We start from the raw sequence: 20,918 nt of genomic DNA, 5'->3' as shown, positions 1-20,918 counted from the left end.
CAGCATCGCCTCATTCTGCACATAAGAGGTCCATTTACAGTCAAATGAATCCGGAGACCATTCAGAATCTTCCGTGGACACGGAGCCGTGCTGGACCGGAGCCATGCAGGCGGTAGGGGGAAGTGGGTCAGGGGACAACGGCTTAATAATGCACTAATTCTGCTTGAGTCTCGTATCCCCTCACCCCAACCAGGAGGAGGGGAGGGGAGCCAGGAAATGCCTCCAAATTAAAATATCCTGGGATTCTCATAATAATCCCAGAGACTGTTTCATATCCAATCCTGGGAATCGACCGTCTTCCACAGCTGTTGTGCCAGATGGATGTTGGGTCGTGGCTCGATAGCCCGCTGGCTGCCACGGGTGCTCACAATAGCCCCTCAGTGGCCACACACAAAGGCCCTCGTTGACCACGAACACCACTGACAATCAGCCCTAAGGGTCAAACAGCGCGGCCGCGTGAAGCATCCTCCATTCAATCCTCTTCACCTGAGGCTCGGCGCTGCCTCATAAAACTCCAATCACCGCTCTGATGTCAGCGGCGAGAGGGTCCCAGAAAATCATTGAGCGCCACAAGCACATCACCGTAAACTTGAGTTATGGAGCCATGAAAGGTGTGTTATGTCTTCGGAAAGGGACTGGGACTCAATCAGGTGAATGGCTCTCGCAGGCAAATGTTACCACATGCAGATGACATTGATTGTTTCATGGATCTTTGGTGTGAGTGGGCTGGCGTTTAATGACAAACAGCCAGTGATAGAGGGCTAGTATGCGAATGACTTCATCTCAAGAATCAATTAATGGACTGTAAAATGTGCTCTGAGTCACAGAATGTCGTTTTGCTTGGAGAGACGACGTTCTTTTCTAGCGATCGGGTCAATAATCTATGGGATTGAGAGCTGGCTAATCTCAGCTGTCAGCAGACAGCTTCCGCATCCTCCCGATCACAGTAAAGGTTCTGCTCTGCACTTCACGTTGATGTTTGGCGTTTTAAGATCATGTGAGAGGGTTTTGAAACTCGGACTCGCACAATTCAAGTCAGACTTGCCTTAGAAAAGGAGCAGGCTCCGTTTCTAACCTGCCGTTTGAGGCCATCACCACCACCCCGACACCAACCCCACTTCTCAGATTGTGGGAGTGGCATGAAGGTCACTGGCTCCTGATTGTAAGTGTAGCCAGCAGGCTGATGTGGCACTGAACTTCAACTTCTGACTTTCCACAGAGCGGAGACAAGGCTAGCATCAGCCGCAAACGCTTCTGACAGAGCACATTAGCCACGTCAGACAAAATCAGGTTCCCCCTTCGCAAACAACACCTTATTATAATGCGAGTCACCGCGGCGGTTTGAGGCAAGACAGATCCCTCAGCTTCTGTTGCATCCGCTCTGCTGCAGTGTTTGCACTGAAGCCAGTTCTGACGCAGGATATTGTGGAGAAACATTTCAGGCAAAGGCTCCCACTATGAAAATAACCACTGGCAAAATTCTTGAACACACGTCAGACAGAATTAAAGCTCTTATTCTTAGGATGAGCAACACAGAAAGGCAGGAATCAACACTCCGTAAACACACAAGCTAAAGCAGAAATCTACCACAACTCCAGTCAGGGGAGTCAAATTGCCTGTGTTGTATCCAGGGAGATATTAAGAGCCACTCGTGACACAGAGAAGTCCCACATGAAGCTGCAAGTCGAGTCAAGTCAATTTTATTTGTATCGCAGCAAATCCCAACAAAGGTTCTCTCATGACTCTTTCCAAGTAGAGCAGGTCCAGCACCTCCCTCCTTCAATGAACCTACACCCAACAATCCTCCATCAGCAGCACATCCTGCAACAGCAGCGATGAAAACCTTCCCTTTAACAGGCAGCCCCCCCCCCCCCCCCCCCCCAGGGCTTCCACCCTGTGACGCATCACACAAGCAAGCAGGTGATCTTTTGTTTGAGGGAGACGAGGACAAAACATGCACTCAATGGTTTCTAATACTGGAGGGAGAGAAGGCAAGAGACTTCAAACAGATGAAATCTAAAACAAAAAGAAGGGCCCTCTCTGCTGGGTGCGCGTGACACACACTGTTGTGTTGTCGAACTCTGGGGGATGACAGGCCCTTCAGTGCTGCCTGTCATCGGTGAGAGAGCACCAGGGGCCCGGGGACGGTCAGGGCCAGGCCACGACCAGCTGGGGCACTCATCCACAAGGTCTACACCTGGGCTCAAAACTATCATTACCTAGAGGTAACGGCCCAACAGGCTGGTGAAGACATCCTGTACACTGCCGGACTGGGAGCTACCACCTCTGGGAGTGAATATGGTACGATCCATAAGCTTTGGTGCGTTCCAACATTCGCCAATTTTGGCCACTGCGATTTATTTTTGCTGAGGGGTGGAAGTCCAGTCGGTGCATTTAAAAAAGTAAACTGGTGATTTAAGTTGAGGAAACTAAAACATGAAAAGCTGCCAGGTAGGACGAAACATGAAAGCAGCATGATTCACCAAACCACAGTCGGACTGTTTGCCAAGGCTTCATTTGTAGTTGTCGGAAATTAATGAGCGCTGACGTGAAAGACGCTCGCATATCATTAGATCCACAATCAAGCTGAACAATTATAATTAGTCCTACAAACACTGGAGGTCAATATGTCTGTCAGCAGCTTCCTGTTAAAGCAGCGTCTTGCTCATTAGTGGAAAACCAACATTCAACACAAAACGACACCTCACTCTCTGCTGAACCACGCAACCTGCCCGGAAACCCACGTCGCACAATCACTATAGCATGAGTAACAACATGACCTCAATATTGGAGAAGTGTGTTTGTGTGTCTGTTTTGGGTGGTGCTGGTGGTGGCGGTGGGAGGAGGATAATCTATGCAAAGCTCTAAAGCTGAAATTCGGCAGTTGAAAGCCAATAAGGCGGTATCAAAATGAGGGCAGAGTTAATTAATCATCTCGGCATCCTTTTCACGGCCCTCCCGTGACTGTCCCGGGGGCTTGTGCTAGTGTGATTGTGTGTGTGTGTGTGTGTGTAAGTGTGCGTGCGTGTGTGTGTGTGTGTGTGTGTGTGTGTGTGTGGGAGAGACAGAAAGCAAGGCAGGGAAGCAGGAGGGTGGTGCAGGTTGCAGCTGGGGAGTATTAGCATAAACTTATGTGAGCCAGCAGACTGCTGCGCTGCTCTCTGTGCAGTGTCAGCCTGGTAGCACAAACAGGAAGCTACCTGCTTCAGTCAATGAACGCAGGACAAACTCATTTAAAAAAGGTGGAATTTGCTTGGAATCTGTACAATTCAGTGCCGGACCGTCGCCATCTGTTTACTGAACCTCAGCGACCAGATGGTGTCGAGGAGTCATGGCCAAGTCCGAGCTCTTCGTCAGGTGATAGCGATCGTACAAACTAGCAAGGCAAGGCAAGGCAATTTTATCTGTAGAGCCTGTTTTCACAAACAGTTTGTCTCAAAGGGCTTCACATGGCATCATAACATCATCCTCTGCCCTCAGACCCTCACATCGACTGAGCAGAGGACCAGCTTCACTACCCTGCGAGGGAAATGAATTTCAGCCCTTCGCGTCTGGACGTTGTTTCGGCAGCTATTTATTTGCATGAATTAGGCTGCTGATGGAGCCGCACCTTCCAACTCACTCAAAGGAAGTTAATATTTCCTTGCTTCCTCTGGTGTCACACGTCCTCTATCCTGCATTCTTTCAGTTGCAGCTCAGCCGTCAAATCAGGCTAAAGAAGCTGCAGGTTTCCTTCTGTGTCACAAAGCAGCACGGCCCCCTACTCTACTGAGGAGAGAAAATCACGCAAAGGAAGTTAGCATGACCTTCATTGTCGCATCAAATGATGTCGTGTGCGCGCCGGTTCAATCCGTCAGTCGGACTTTGGAGGTCCATTGAGAAATAAGGAATGATTTCATTTGGTTCTCCTCCCAGAGTTGTCCCACCGTCCAGATTAGCTGTGATGGTTTGCAGCTGCGGGACGAGTGTCCATCAACAGCACATTGAAAGATCCAGAAAGCGTTCGACAACTTTTACTTATGTTTGTCCCTTTTCCAGCTTGAGAATACACTCCAACGTCATGCTCATAATGCAGCCAAGACAAATGTTAGAAAAACACCTGATGATGATGTACATTTGACCAAAAAAGAAGCGCCACATGTGATGGATTCAGCAAGTGAATTCACATCCCATCTTGAAATGAGCGGGAACTAATGGCCCTCCTCGGAGATTTGCTTCACGATGACTCAAGCGCATGACATGAGGAGCAACTGTGGCTTTTGCATTACGCACTCTTTTTTGGCCACAGGCAGGTGGAGAAGGCTTTTATTTTGGAAGCGCTGCCCCGGCCGGCTGAGGACAATAAAGAAAAGGCGTGCATGCCAAACAGAACATGACGGATATAAAACTCTGCATTCACTCGTGTCCTCGGTGCACATAAAGCTCTCATTCAATTCACAGCAAAAGCAATGTCAACAGGAAAGAATCTGGCTTTGACAAAGCTTTGGTTTTTACTGAGGCTCAGTATGGATGGGCAACAAAGAAATATGATGGCGAGTGCAGAACAGCAGTAATAATGCCAACATTCGCGCCATTACAGTGAAAAAGAAAAGAGAAAAACAAATCCCAGGTTGTGTTTTACTACATAGAAGTGTACTACAGGCTGGAAAAAGGCTCAGTGGGTCAGTGTGTGAGTGTGTGAGTGGAGGTTTGAGGGGGATTTCTAAACGGAGCACAGGGAGCGATCTGGGCATGGGGAAGAGCAAGAGAGTGAAATAGGATGGAAAAATGCAATCATGCATCCCGGGCCTCTCCGGCCCCTCGTCGTTTGTTCCCCCCTCCCTCTCCATGAGCCATTAGTCACTATCCAGCTCCTGTTAATGTAATTAGATAAAGGATATATGGAGTCTCCGAGCTCGGCGGAGACATTTGTCTGTGTAATTGAGTCCATGCTGCGACAGAAGCTAAGAACCTCTGGATTTCCGCACAACACCTCTGGCTCGGTAATTACGCGTTTTCCGAGTGACCAGTTCTGGGAACGTTCGGAGAAGAACTACCTCGTGTGGCGGTCCCTCGGGAGCCATGAATCTTTAAGGGCTTTTCTCTCTTTACAATGCCAGGTGACATAAGCTGGATGTTACAATAGCAACATGCACATGCTGCACCAAGATGGAGGACGGCGCCGTGGGTTCCCTCCTGGTCCCCATTCGCTTCCATTGTCAGAAACTAACAGCAACATTCTTAACATTGATTAACGTCGCTATCCTGAAGTCCTCAAATTTACTTCCAAATAAATCCCCAAACGGCACATACAGAAAGGGTTATCCACAAGCTCTGTGCTACCTGGAAGCCAAGAATTTTATACTTCACGCGCCACTGAGCAACTTTCAACACGGATGAACTGAGACCCCGCCTCCGACGCCGCGACCCTCCTGATACATCCATGATCTCAGCGCTATGAACACGCTCGGCTGCACAGAAAGCAACGGAGACAGAGAAATGACGGAATTCACTTTAAAGTGCAGTTTGATTTATTTGTGATGTCACAAATCGTACTCCTAGTCCCGCCTCTTAAAATCTGATTTTCAATTAAGCAATTTTTTTCAATAAATGCAACCTTTAAGACTTGAAGCACAACTGCATGAACAAAATCTCAATATTCCAGAGGGAAGATATAATAATTATATCTCATCCCTCTGCAAAACACAACAGTCACAGTCAGGAATCAGCGCCTTGCTTTCAAAAAAAAAAAAAAATCCTCAATCCTATTTTTAGATCTGTTGCCACACGTTCAAGTGCTGCTTTCTCCCCCATCATACACATACGTGATCTGGCAGTTTACAAATAAAGTCTCACATGTCACAATCCATCTCAGACACGCGGGGTGAGCGTGTGCAGATGGCCGGCAGGTCCCCTGAATCCAGCCTTCTGGAGACGAATCGGACACTGGAAACAAGCTGGAGTCTTGCTTGTAATTAGTGGTAGTCGCAGCTTGTCAGCTAGTGACCTACATATGGAGCATGGACACGAACACTGGAGATGCACAACACACTCAGAAGCCCATAGACACACAGTAACACTCCAAAAGTCTAAACGGCTTCCTAAATATTCTGTTAACAAAGTAGGAAAGCAGAAAAAAAACCCTGTTTTAAAAGCTGCATTTAGAAAGACTGCAACTGTTCCTGATTGATTCTGTCTGGAGGGAACCAACGCGCGAGACGAGTCAAAGACAGCTTCTCTATTTACTGTCCAAGAGTCAAAATGTAACAACAACCATGCAACAAAAAAGGTGGATATCCCGCTTCCATCCGCCAAACTTGCACGTAGTCCTACTTCACACGCTTTCTGCTTTTTGGCTTGCCCCGCCCCCCACCCCCGCACCTCTAACCCAGGGCAATTCCTGTCTCCTGTCTGGGGCGATAGCGATGGAGGTGGTTTTGGATTTGGGCTGACTGGAGGCCAGCCTGATTATCAGACAGTCAGACCTACTTCCAGCTCCAGACAGCCTGCCTCCTGCCCCAGATATACTGTACCTCCTCCACGGATGCAGGTCTGGATGGGATGAAGGGGGACTGGAGGGCAACTCACCGCCAGCAGCTCCAGCAGGGGAACGTTTCGGATCCTCCCGCAGACGGACACGACGCCGTGGTCCGCAAACTGGCTCATCCTGCATCCGGCGCTCTCGTTTTTGTCTGCTCGCCTTCCTCTTCTTCCGCTTCGCTCCCCACTTCTGCCCTTGCTGAGTCTCAGCTGCTGCCTGCCACTGTGTGCATGTGTGTGTTTTGCCTTCTGCGGTGTGTGTATGTGTGTGTGTGAGTTGGAATGATGATGCAGCAGGCAGTCGTGCAGCCTTGGCAGCCAAGTGCCCCGTCTGAATTTTTGTCTCTCCTCAACAAGGCCACATCAGCTCTTGTCAATATTTAACCAGCAAGTCACGACAGATTAAATCACCTGGGCGAGACCCACCGCTGCTCAGGAGACCGTGTGTGTGTGTGTGTTTTTATGTGTTTGTGTGTGTGAAGCGCTGAATGGCTGGTATTTGTGCATGTGTGTAAAGTCATAAAACATTCACACGTGTCTAACTGACTCCTGGTTGGCTGGTTCTGGGACCCCTGGCTTCTGTCTGTCTGCTCCACCGTTACCACGAGCTGCCACTCAGCCTGATCCAAAGCACAGAACTTGGCAAGAAACACACAAAGAAATGCGTTCGCGAGCGTGTGCGTTCATGCAGCTGACTGGCAGCGCAGCAGTGACATCAAACAAGCAATGAAAGGACCCTGTGCTTCAAGAGTCTTTCCTCCTGTCTCATCCACAGCCCGGCGCTTCTGTTTGACATCAAATATGCTGCGCGACACCACTTTGCGCTGATCTGCAGTCTTTTCACAGAAACGGTTGATTTGATGCGGCCGCTTTGATCAGCGGCTTTGGTGAATTACATTTACATGACAGGTTAATATCCCAACAACTAACTGGACAAGCAAACGTGTGATAGGAGAACAGAAACAGACCTCGCAGTGGGAAGTCAGAAATGTACTGCGAGCCACAGATTGCAGGTTTAGTCTAGCGAGCTGCTTCCCAGGATGACATTTCTCTCCTTCAGACTGAAAAAGCTGATCTGGAAATCCCAGATGATTCACCAAGGAAACTTAGGAGGTGAGAAAAAGGACGTGCAGATGCTGAATCACTATTCATTTGTGCTCTGGCTTTGCTGATGTTACAACAGCTGAGGCCAACTCTCCCGTCTAATCGCTGCCGGGAATCATCAATCTAGTAGAAAGAGCTGAACGTAGGATTCTGTCTGTTGGAGGTTACACCCTGAATAGTGTCCCTCTTCCTGGCACTAATTTGGGTCAGTAGCCTGGCAAATTGGTACAGAAATCTTTTACAAGCCATCTCTGGTCACCGTCAGGTAGTGTTGACCCATGACCAACCCGTGCCCTCAACAGCCCATGAAAAAGGAAGGTGATACGCATTTCACCTGTATCGCCATCTCTGCTGCTGCCGCACCAGGCGTTGGCCTCCATAGCCGAGCCTCGGCTCTCAGACCTGTCTAACGCCTCCACAACTCCGCCCGAGTGTCTTAATAAAGCAGCTGCGGCATCTTTTCTCGGTCTGTTCTGATGGTGAATGTCGTCTCTTCTGACTTCAAGATGATGGTGGTTTATTTCACCATGAGTCAAGGCCTTTCATCGAGCTGCAGCATCAGCTCCTACTGCACCGAGTGGAAGTCCTGGCTTCTCACCTCCGATGTAAACATTGTGACAACATTTGTCTCTGAGCTCGGCTGACCTATATACGCCGCGTTTTCTCACAGTGATGAGGGAGCGAGTGACCTGTGGCCATCGCCTTGATTGATGGGAGCTGAGTGGCAAGTGGTGCTCCTGCGAGAACTGAGATTGCACACCCATCAATGTGCAGGCGCCTGGACGAACCTCGCACAGGAATTTATTGCAGATGCGCGCATGCCAAGGTATTGCAGGTGTAAAATCGTCACCACTTCACTGGCAGTTCGCCACAAGAGTCTAATTGTTTTCCATCGGCTGAAGCCACACCTAAACCTTCATTATCTCCTCAGCTATTGTGCAGCTCGCCCCACCATTGCTTTGCACATGAATACCTGAACTGACAGCGAAAACAAACCATTAAATGAAAGTCAAGCAGTCCATTTCAAGAGAATGGCAGTGCTGAGAGAGCAAGCGATTTTAATAGCAGAGCAATTTAGCGACGCTTCATTTGTCAGTGAAACTGCATTGTGACACTCATGTAATAATGATTACGGTCAAGAATGGCCAGAAAATTCAATCCGAGGAAGAATGACTGAGTACGGTGAATATGATGTGTCAGTTCTTCAGTGTGATTATGTTAGAATAATAGCCTCATAAATTAAGGTTTGTTGTTCTGGTTGACACCGTGCCAGCAATTATTCTATCATTCATCAATTTAGAAACTATTTGCAAATTACAAGCCGCTAAGGCATCAAGGTGTGCAAGAATGTGCTGAGCCAGAATAAAACCACATCCTCACCCTCTAAACCATTTTAGGTTTGACCTCTAACTCTTTAAAGACAGAGAGGTCACCAGGTGTGAGGAAGCAGCACTCCCCGGTAAACACCTGGTAGGAACTCACCCTGCAAGCCCGACCGGTGCGACTGCCCCGGAGGGCGTCGATTCTGTGAGTCCTCAGGCACGTATGAGGGTAAACATCCTCATCTTGTCGCCCCCGTGAGCTAATTTGCATGGACAAAAAAGCTGATATAAATGTCAACATGTAAATGTTGACACACAAACATGTGCTAGGCCGTCATCAATCAACCAAAAACAAACACGAGGGGCCTCGGCACTTAGGTGGAGCCGCGTATCAGATGTTACAAGTGGTCTCTGTAGGTATTTGCTCAGTGGTGGAGCGGAAGCATGTAAATATTTCCCTGGACTGGGCAGGAAGTCATTGGAGGATGGTTATGGCTTGTTGCATGAAGGAGGAGACGTGTCATTAAAGCCTCGAATGTAGCACATGAATACATAAAGGAAATATAAAAACACGTTCACGACTTTTGCAACTTTTGCGGACAAAGAAATTTAATTAATATCAGCTTTAACTAGCTTTAAAGTCACACTGTCTCTGAGAAAAGCTCAGCACAGCCCAACAACAATCCAGCTTCTATCAACATTACAGCCTCGCTCTTAAAACTCCGCCGTGAAAGAACCCTCTCAGGTCCCAGCTGAGGCTTTGGCTCCTCGCCCCTGGAGGGGGATGTGCTCACAGGGCAGCCACTGTGCCGAAGAATAGACGGGACGGACTTACCACCACACCATCGCGCCACCTTTTTACCCTCTAACACCCACACCCTCTCTTCCAGGAGGCTATCCCGCCTCCACTGTAAACATGGCAGATGCAGCCCCCACATCTCCCTCTCCTTGTCCATCGGGGTCTTAATCTGCACGTCCAATCCTGTTAGCTACTTTTGCCTTGTTCAGACTCAAACCTGCCGTGCCAAAGCTGGATACAATGATGGAGCCTCATCTGCATGTGATAAACAAACATCCCTGAGGTAGAGCTGCCATGCCAGGTGGTTGAGGTTAACACCCCCGGATAGGCTCCGGTGACCAGCCTGGATCTACTGTCACAGGGAAGCCAAAGAATAACCTGGAACAAAAGCATAAATGTTGCGTTGCGGATCATTTGACTTTGACTCTGATGGGTTCACTTGTTCGTGGACAGGTTTTATCATTGCCTTTGCGTTATTGCATCACTGCTCTGTTTTTCCAGGCCGCTGCAGGCAGGAAACTCCAGAGTGCTGTTTACTTCAAAGCAAGGCCAGCACTGAGGCTTCTGATTTGTACTCACTGAAAGCCATCTTATTCATTAGATGTGATTAGTGTGATATGACAGAACCTGGAGCAACAGCAGCCTTATTTCCTGTGAAAATGTCATTTTTAAAACCATCAATCATCTTCTCAACAAGCCGAACGCTAACAAATTTTCTCCTCGACTGCGCGACTCTTATCTGGCAAGCGAATTGGAGGAGTTTCCAAGTGTCTGGTCCTGTGGGGAGATACCGCTGGCACAGAGAGAGGACTTTATTCTGGCCCTTCCCTGCAGACTTCAGGCCTCTCAAAAGGTCTTTGTGTCCCTGCATGGCGCTGGATTCTATGAGGGAAACCACACAGTGAATAGAGGTTGGTGCGGGCGCTAATATTTGGGGAATGATACATGTGACTCAAACCACACGCGGCCCCTGTATCAACTCTGATCTCCATCATGATTTGAACACGAGAGTCCGCAATTGGCCCGCAAGAGGACACAAAGGAGGGTCTCATTGGATGAGGACGAAACGGACATCCAATAATGAGCGCTGGCACCAGGCCCTGCATCAGAAACTCAGTGTCCTCACTACAAAGCAAAAGGCCGACTGGGAAAAGCCTCCTCCGATCCACTGAGGTGTGGTCAAGCTAGGAGCGATAAAGATTACAGCAGGCAAAGGGTCTTTCCTGAGCGCACATTAGCATCCAGGAGAGGGTTCTCAAGGCCGGGCCAGAGAAAGAGGCTTTTAATTGCCTAAAGTCTCCACTCTAATCCCTGTAAACAAATGTAATGACATCATTTTCATATTTTTAGAAGATTTTAATAACTTCACGTGATCCGGAGAGCTCTAAAATACTGTACAATTGCTTTAATAAAACACAGGCTACTTGGAGGTTGGAAAAACAGACGAGTGCCTCATGTCCAAACAGCCTTGACAATCATTAAACCAATTTTACAAGCGGATGGAGGCCGTTTAGCGTTATCCTCAGCGTGTGGTTGGATACGGGGGAAGCCTCTGGGTTTCAGACTAGATTGGAGGGAAGATGGTTCCCATGAGACAACAGGAGAGAAATGCCATCTCCTCTGCCTCTCAAACTTAGCAAGCAACTCGGAGTTTGCCGGGTTCCCACACCCTGCGGTCCCGTGGCTACCCACGCCGCCATCCAGGTATGTGTGGTATGTCACCTGCACGCTGAGGGAGCTGCCACAGACCCCGGCGGCGGCTGGTACTCCCCTGCAGAGAGACTTGATTTAAACCCTCACGATGATGTGTGAGACTAAAGGAGGCGGCTGCCCTGAGAAAATCTTTTTATGTAACTGGCTGACACCCAAATGGACCAATCAGCCTCAGAACCACACTAACCAGACCAAGAGTTGGCATCATGGCGTGAGAATGGGGCCCACGCAGCTTTGTCAATGGATGTCTACTGTATAATTACACTCAATTAGTTTGAGCTGCTCAGTAATAATATCAAACCTCTCCATTTGTCTGCCTGACGATGTGGGAGCCAATCAGATTAGAGTCAGCGGTTCTTCCCATCCAATTTGCTCCCCTATGTAGTTTTATGTGTCCAATCTGCATTCTCTCTCTCTCCTGTTACAGGACGGGGGGGAGGAGGAGGAGGAAATCCAGTCTTGCCAAGCCATTCTGGCTCTCCGTGTCATTCATTTGCACTTAAATTTAGCATAAACCAAACTAATTTGTCTGTTTCTGGGACTATTTTATTGTCTAACTTTCACCAGTGAAGCAAGTTGCAGCCTGATATAAAAACATGGCAGTGAATCAGCGCGTAAAAGACTTTATAGGAGGTTTGACAAAAGCCGGAGGGGATTTAGCTCACACCAAATACTTTGGAGATAAACAGGAAAGCACGACCACATGCTGCGTATTCAATACAAGCCGCAACTATGCAGCCAGCGTTTAATCAGTAATATGGAGCACTTGATTATTAACTCTCCCCCGCAGAGTGTTTTCAATTTGGCCTTTTTTGTTATCAATTATCTCAAAGCATGATTGCACTGCTGCACACATTCTGAATGTTGGCAGGGAAAAGAGTGAGGAAGAGAAAACAAGGGCTCGCCAATTTCGGCATCCTCCGGTTGAAGAGCTGACGGTTTGAGGAAATGCCTTGGACGCCACATCTTTGATGAGGAAGGACGTTTCAGCAAATAAGTAGTTCGGATCAAGAGCGGTGCTGGCAGCGATGAGCTGGCATCATAGTCATGACCAGGTTAGACCGGTTCGAAAGCTGTGACAAGTCCTAGTCAGAGGATTCCACGCCCTCACGCTACGTGGTCTCGCTCCCAGAGGCGTCCAAATAAAATACTGCAAGAAGAGTTGGTTTTGGACTGAGCCTGTTTTCACTGTCCAAAACCAGAAATCCATCATCAACAGAACAGAACCAGGTGCACGAGAGCACGCCGAGCGTCTGGTGTCATCATCGCCCCTCGGCGATCACCTCAGGGGCAACTGATGTGCTTCCGTTAGCGAGGGGATGATTCGGACCCGGGCCCTGTTCTCTACAACAGCTGGAACCAGAGGTGGATACTTAAGAACTTCCATCTATTTGAACTTCACTGCAAATCAATATTTTACATGTCCAACGTATATTCTATTATAATGGTATTTTCAGTGCAGGAATTATACTTTCTGTCGTAGCCGGTGTACTTCATATTTCCATGTTTCCACCTAATAAGCATCCTTGTGTGTGTTCCAGCCCTCGGAACCCTGGAGGTAGAAGGTGGATCCCTGAAAGAAGCTGTGTGGTTGGGATCAGAGCCCTCAAAGGTGGACCCAGTTCAGCTCTGCGCCCAGTGATACGTCAACACGGGTGTGTTGCTGTGTGTTGTTCTTGTTCTTACTTCTTGTTGTTCTAGAAGCTTTAAACTCATCTTCTGACCAAAAAAATGTTGCCATATAGGAAGAGAAATCCTGATGAGCTCCTGCAGCTGAAGAGACGCCAGGAAAGTATGATTCCATCGACGTGGCGATAACGTTAAAGTTCTTTGTATTATGCGTCAGAAAACTGTGATGTCACTGAATTCATTCATATTTATTAATTAGCCGCCTCAAGTTTTGGTGGTGAACTGGATTCCTCAGATTCCGTTTCACCTCCACACAACTTTTAGTGGCGTCAGCCTCGACTGTAGAGCTCAGACCCTTGACAGAGCTTCCGCGCTGACCTAGTTAAAGCTCCCTGGCAGCAGCTAGCAGCAGCTCACGGACCGTCCACAGCCGTCGGGCTCACCGGGCGTGCGCGTCCCTGCATGACGAAGAGCGTCTCAACCGCAGGCGGGCATCAAATGATAAAAATAAATAGAGGCACGGAGTCGACCCAGCAACACTGCAGTTATGTAATGCAAATGGTGCCCCAGTTACGCACGGCTCGCTCCTGAGCTGCATCTAGATGAGTCGGTCCAGCCCAACCTACTTCCTGTCAGAGGAGAGTCACGCTGGAATGACATGCATCAATAAAAAGCAGATAACGCTGACTAAGGCCCCCCCCCCCCTTAAAGGTATAACGTCCCTCACTCTATTGAACCGCCGTGAACACACACACAGACATAAAGTCAATGACTTGTACTGGAAGGGAGCCTGAAGCTTGAAGCACCCAAGAAAATTCCCTTCAACCACGCCGGCATACAATGAGGAAACATATGTTGGCTGGATGCATTATAGATGTGTGAGGTGGTGGTCCGGACCGACATCCAAGCCCTCCGCTTGCCAAATTACCCTTCGACGATTGATAGAGGCTTAAGCTAGGCCATGTAATCTATCCAAAGAGGAGCACGCATGAATATTTTACCTGCTCCTCAGCTGACATATGGTACTTTGTCTCTGGTTTTGTGTGTTAGCGTGAACTGAAAATGTGTCTGGGGCTTCCCTCCCCCCGTGGAAAAACTCTCGTTCATCACCCTACAAAACACACGGGACGCTTCAAGTGTGTGAAAACCACAAAAGGAGGCCAAGCGTTCTGCAGATGAAGAGTCCTCATGTGACTGAGCACTTCGCCGTGTCACGCAGGGTCATCAGCGCAGGTCACTCGCCACGTTACCTAAAGGGCATTGTTAGCAGACGTGGAACTCGCGCACCGATGACACAGAGGGTAAACCACAACATAAAAGCTCTGGTCTGATGGAATGTCAGAAGCCGCCTCGCGAGGTCTCTCAGATGCCTGAATAAATAAATGTATCTGAGGCTCATATCCTCCCAGGAAAGAGACTGTTTACAGGACTTAGTGGGTTTATCTGTGCCAGGGCCAGCGGGGCCAGGAGGGCCTGAGACATCATGTCCCCCATCAGCGCTGGAATGATAAAGACCCTGGTCTGAGTTTATAGACAAACATAATCTCAGGAGCCTCAAATTAAGTGGCTGATTTTCACATTTTTCCAGTGTCACTGTTTTAGTCATTTCCTGTTGTTTTTTGTTTTTTTGGCAAGTTCACCTCTCACGGGTCTTCTTTTATTTTATGTTTGTTTTCTTTTTTTGTGAGATCACCTGAGTCCCGTCCGTCCAGTCAGCTCCTCCCCAGCCCCGTGTCTTTCCACTGCCGTCGTCACTGCCGTGCTTCGTAAGTCGTTGTACGTCACGGCTGCCTTGTTTTTGCCAGCGTGTCCTGTGACCCTGCGCTCTTTGAATAAAAAAGTCGTCTGCCTGCGTCTGTGGCAGATCCCACACAGGACTTATCACAGTTACCACTGATCCTGTGTGGCACGTCGTAGTTCCCCCCATTTCACAGCCAACACGTTTGCATGAAGCAAATCTGTTCATCACCTGCAACACGCTTCAGCCTCTGTCCACACTGACTCCGTATGACTCCTCCGGAATCCAACACGCCGCACGCTGGCGAGGAAACCTGCTGAACTCTTGAGGCGGTGAAAGTGAAACCAAGGAGTCTCTGGGTCTTTTTCACACAGCTGGACCCAGGGAACAGGATTCAAAGCACACGCGGGACCAGTTCTGACACCTCATCAGTCAAAACAAAGCTTTACAGCTTGCCAGCTCACCTTTATCCAGGGACACGCTACCTTATTCTGAAGGAGCCATGAGGACTAAACCGCACTGGCGACCTTCCTCACCTCGCTATCTTCAGATGTTACTTGGAAGCACAGAGTTATAGCTCCCCTGACCTTGGGCCGTAGACCCCGGGACGGACTCAGGAATGTTCTGGCCATCCTGAATATATGGGTGCATTTTTGAGTGACTAAATATAAATTTACCTGGAACAGAGGAAACGTGTAATTTTCCTCCACACACACACACACACACACACACACGTTAGCACCAGAGCTTTGCTGGACCTGCACCAAAACGCTGCAGGCTCCCTCGTGTCCCACTATTAAAGCAGCCTTATGCTACCAGAGTGAGAGTACATCATTAGGAAGAGAGAGATGCGAGTGGTGGTGCAGAAGCAGAAATGAGTGTGGGGGGGGGGGCAGAAAAAGGCATGCATGGATAGTTGAATGGACAAATGTGAGCACGTTGAATCATAAAACCATATCACAAATATGACCTAGTTTCATTCTCACAGTAAATCAGGTCGCTGCGGAGCCAAATTAAGCAACCGGAGATATCACATAACAAAGCAGCAAATGAGGGTGATGGACGAAGGTCCACCAGCCTTTTATGATCCAATAAGAGGGACAGCATGGGACTCTCAAGGCTACCGCAGCAGTAAAAGTACACAGTGCCGCTCATCCAAAAAAACAAAACAAAACTCACTCAAAAAGAGTTTTCTTGTCTTCTAAAAGTTCTGTTTTGTTCCAGTTTCTTGCAACTTTTTTCATTTTTAACCATCTTTTTTTTTTTTGAGAAATCATGTGAATTTGCTGGGGGGGGGGGGGTTAAAAACCAAAGAAGAGACACAAAAAAAAAAATACAGCCTCAACCCAAAAATATATATCAAGATCCTTATTGAGCAAAAATCCCTGTAAATATTAGTGGGAGTCAACTTGAGGGTCAAGAACGTTAAGCTCTGGAAACCCCTCTCCTCCACTCTCATGAGACGTTCCATCCTGCTGGAACTCTCCGGCGCTCGCTGGATTCTAAAAGTTCATTTGTAATCAGCTGTTTCTAATCGAATTTCTTGCTTTGTCTGTTGTCCTACATTTGACAGAGGCTCTTTTGAGACGCAGCGAGAGGAGCCGGACGTCCGCAAGGGGAGAAAACCAAGCTGAATATACACGCCACGCGGCCGTACGGCTCACATGAACGGGAAACACAAAAAGAAGGGCATAAAGGTAAAGGTTGTGAATTTAAAAGCAGGAAGGGCCACTCATCGTCTCGGAGTTAGTTTCTAACTGTAAAAGAAAAAAACCCAAGAACCTCCTGATCTGTCACCCAGCTGCCTTCTGAAACGACGGCATCCTCACAGACATTTCCTATTAGGCTATTTTAAGCTTCTTGATTTATTATTTCCAGTGCAGCAAGCACACTGTGTGTGTGTGTGTGTGTGTGTGTGTGTGTGTGTGTGTGTGCGCGCGCGCGCGCACGCGCGGTGGGCCCTTCTTTACTCCCTTGCAGACACAACACAGTATATGACTGCACTTGACATTCCAAAGAGGCACTTGCATGCACATTCACCTTCAGTTAACCCTCCGCCAAAACAAGTTTCCACTGCTGTGATTCACCAGAACCCACCAGCATACAGATAAGCCTGTCAATCACCCGCCGCCACGGTGTTCTTCACAGTCACACACACACACACACTCGCGGGGGGCTGTTTGACACATGGATGCATGCATCTCTGACTTTGTCTGACTGACTGACGCTACATTGTTTGCTCTAAACACTTTAGACATGAGTGGATCTTTCGTGGGAAACATTTGTGTAGACATAGGAAGTGAGGGATTTTCTTTTAAGAGCACATCCTGGAGAGCTTCGGCTGCGATCCCTTCTGCAGCCCGATCAAACTTAGAGGCTTTTAAAGAATCAGAAATATTCGAAGTAAACATGACAGTACTTACCAGCAGGCTGCTGTCCAGGGACAACCTCTTCAACTGCTCCCTCCTCTCCAGGTGTTTGTTCATGGTCCTTCGGCCTGGCAGCGATCCACACACCTGGGGAGGCCTGCGGGGACGGAAAGGGGAGGAGTGGAGAAAGTCAACAACCTCATGTCCAACAGGTCACGTTCCTACTCTTCTCTAACAGGCTTTCACCTTTTACACGAGATCAGAGTCCAAGTCTGCGAGCGTCACGCAGCCGCAGCAGCAGCCCCCGCCCTCCTCCCGGTATTCCATCCGCTTTCTATTTCAGCTGTTCCTTAAACTTTCAAGCACTAAGGGAGTATTGCCCAAGTCCAGCTAGATCTTGCTGCTTCTCACCCAGGCGTCCCGCTCTCCAAAAAACCCAACCCCGAGCTTCAGCCCTTTGTTTTTGTAGGCCTCTCCAAACAGCGCTGGGAACCAGTCCGACCTGGCCTGACCGAGGCCACAGCAGAAGATAAACACTTCACTTCACGCATACTACTCCTTTACAAAGAGCCCTGGCTCTGGGCTCGCTGTGCTTGTGCACAGGGGAATCACTCCACTTCCTCACTGGTGAGGACAGGGTCAGAGGTCAGCTGATGGACGCCTCGGGGTCAGAGACTTTGTCTGTGTAACTCCACCATGTGTGCACAGATTAATCCTGGATGTCCCTCCCACATGTAGCACCCACATACACTGAACCAAAGGTTATGTAAGATTACCGAATCAGCGCCGCATTGTTCGCTTCTACAAGGTGAGCTAAACCAGCACCAAACAAAAACAGATACATCACGCGCAAAAATGCGGTGCAGTCACGGCTGATGGAGGCAGGAGCTGAAGTCATGGGAAAAAGCTGCGTCAACACTGAAGCTGTAGCTTTTTGTTGTGGTGCTGCTGCTCGCCCTGTGGAGGCTTGTTCTTTTTTGAAATCTGTATCTGCTGATAAATGTGTCTCCTGAGTTTTCCACTGGTCAGAAACCTGCTAACATCTGGCTTTTCTGTGCAGGTTTACCCAGATTTAAAGAAACCCACATGTGGGCAGGTATGAGCAGCGGGACAGAGGTACCGCTGGGTCATTTAACCCAGGATTTATTACGTATTAAACTACTTCCCGCATCAGACTGGCCAGTGGAAGAGGGGCTTAGCAAGCAGCCGCACCTCCACTATGAAGTTCTCCCTGCTCATGCGGAAATAACGTAGAACTCTGAATTGACTCGGCGCACGTGTGATCAATGTCAGGCTGGCTAGAACTGAACCAGGCTGAATTCCATTTTTCAGGTCACTTATTTGCTACACAAACCTACTGATGCAACCACAGGGTCTCGCAGCCCGTTCGCTCCCCGCTGAAGGGGATATCTGTTACACTCCATCCCAGGCTGCACCAGCGCGGCTGCACACGTCAAACATCCTCACACATCAGCATGACACGTTCCATCCACTGCCAATCTGGTACGTCCAAAATTATTGACGTGACGCCACAAAACATCAGGCCGCCCGCAGGATCAGCCGGCGAGTTTTCATCCAGAACTGATGTTGTGTCGCTAAACACGACACGCTGACTGCCCCATTTCTAAATACCCCTGGGTGATCTCGTGGATAAGGAAGTCGTCTAATGAGCAGGATGTGAGAGGCAGGGTCTTTAATGACACAGAAACATCAGACTGCAGCGCGTCTCTCTGGCCTTGCGAGGACTAATTGTGCAATTGGGTCTTTCTTCAGATGTAACATTGCCGTCTATGTTTAGATTGAATTTCAGTTTGCTCTCCCTTTCCGCCCAAGATTAGAGAGGATGTAAAAGCCTACAGCTTCCCTTGGATACGGGGAGGGGGGGTAGGAAATTGAGAGTAAATGATTAAAATAGATGATGTGCCTGATTGCCGTGACCCGACAGAACAGTTCCACCACTTTCCTCGGGGCACAGAAAGTGCAATGGATGAGGTAGAGGAGGGAGCGGAAGTGATAAAAGATTATGTAAACACATTAGATGCCAGATATCAGAGAGGCTCAGATAAGAGGAGCTGATTAAACGCAGTAAAACTCCTGCCTTTAACCAGCGGTAAACTTCGAGCCGGCGGCTGCTTTTATTTGTCGGAACATGAAAGAAAGACAGTTGTTGTCAGTCAAGGTCCTCTTGTTTTGCTTTTATTCCTCCGTTCTTGCTAATATCTCAGCATCACCTGACAAATCTTCAAATGTGATACATTTAACATCGGCAGGGGCATTTTGGTGGTCACAGGTCAAAGGTCAAGGTAACTGTGACACAAGCACATACAAGCACAATGCTGTGTTTCCACTCCTGAAGCGTGTGCTATTGAAGATGCTCGGGGAGCTGATGTCTGTAAAACGGACGTCTTCCTCGACCTGCCGTTGAGATCTTCAGGTGCGTTTGGTAAACGCGAGGTTCATAACGGCCTTTCAGAAACTGCACCACATCCAGGACTGTCCTCCCTCCCCTCTGATTCCCGGTGATTTACACCAAAAGCAATTACTGATATGTTAAACCGGTCCTCTGTTGACCCACGCAGAATGACACGCGCTGACGCCTATAGCCCACACGGCCCCCAGCCGGCCATCCAGCCGCTCAGCACGCCAGCCAGTGGGGTGGAAAGGATATAATCAAAGGAGGCCAGGAGGACGCTGACATCTGGGAGTCTTTGTGCTGTAGGCCTAATTAGATGCCAGGGTGAAAGGAGGAGGAGCGGGGGGGGGGGTGTAGTTGGTGTGTGTGTGTGTGTGTGTGTGTGTGTGTGTTGAGGTCGGAAGAGGGGACTCTTTTTTTAACATCTGCTCCAGGAACAAGGGAGGACCCAGCTGAGGTCGCACAGCCCCAGACTGCTCCTCACTACAACGGGATAATGTGAGGGGATAACAGCTTAATGATAACACTTAAAGCCATTGAGAGATCGCTGCACTGAAAACAGAGCGGCGGGTAAACGCTGTAATAAGCCCAGATTGTCCATGAATATGGATCGCCATGGCTCCTATTAGATACTCCTCTTTTGTAAGCTGAGAGGAATCATGCAGCTGGGCGTTTATTGCAATCACCGGCGCTCTCGTCTTCGTTTTCTCTGAGTTTCCTACAGTAAAGGTCACGTGACTCCACCTTCGTCTGACTCAGACAGCGACAACTCTTTCACAACCTTTGCACCAAAGTGTATTTCACGCACTGCAATCGGAGATATTTGTTTGGTCACAGTGGCATTTGCGATGAAAGACGGTCTTCTCATGGGTTATGTATTAAACCACTCAATAAATGAAAGCGCAAACACATACATTTACTTTGCCATGAGGGGGAAGGAAGAAGAAGGGAGGGCGGGGCAAAGATTCCACACATGCACGAGTTTCCAATTAGCGCTCACATCTATGACGAAGCTTTAGAAAACATCTTGGAAGCAAACGCCTCTCGGCCAAATCTGTGATCAATACCCCCCCCAAAAAAAGAGCAATGCCAGGAAGTGCCAGGGAGTGAAAATGGATGGCTGGTGGGTCGGGGGGGGGGGGGGGGACTGACCATTGATTGAGGCACCCCCCTTTGCCCCAGGAACCAATTCATCTAGTCTCCAAACCCTTCGACTGCCTTGACTGAGACAGGAACGAGGTCAGCGCGGAGGCACCCCCGTGGTACAGAGCCCAGTTCTGGCTTTATTTTTCTTCTGAATGATTTATCCAGA

The 20,918-nt window shown here is 48.7% G+C and overlaps 1 protein-coding gene across 4 annotated transcripts in view; it reads right to left on the bottom strand.

Annotated features, from left to right (window-relative positions):
• LOC147272775 (nck-associated protein 5-like) overlaps positions 1-20,918 on the bottom strand; it is a 109,632-nt gene that overhangs the window by 85,420 nt on the left and 3,294 nt on the right. For 2 of the 4 annotated variants that reach the window (XM_086201297.1, XM_086201246.1), the window contains exon 2: positions 17,248-17,350. In XM_086201297.1, the coding sequence (XP_086057423.1) occupies positions 17,248-17,350 (103 nt within the window). Of the gene's footprint in view, positions 1-6,567; positions 6,746-17,247; positions 17,351-17,439; positions 17,458-20,918 lie in introns of those variants that run through there. The other 2 variants (XM_086201263.1, XM_086201252.1) reach the window with 2 other exon arrangements.

This window comes from Aulostomus chinensis, chromosome 1 (genome assembly GCF_037954235.1).
Source record: "Aulostomus chinensis isolate RoL2024-O1b breed Wild chromosome 1, RoL_Achi_v1.0, whole genome shotgun sequence".
NCBI classification, from domain to species: domain Eukaryota; kingdom Metazoa; phylum Chordata; class Actinopteri; order Syngnathiformes; family Aulostomidae; genus Aulostomus; species Aulostomus chinensis.
Note: the sequence above shows the minus strand (reverse complement) of the source record. Positions and strands in the feature narration are given on the sequence as shown.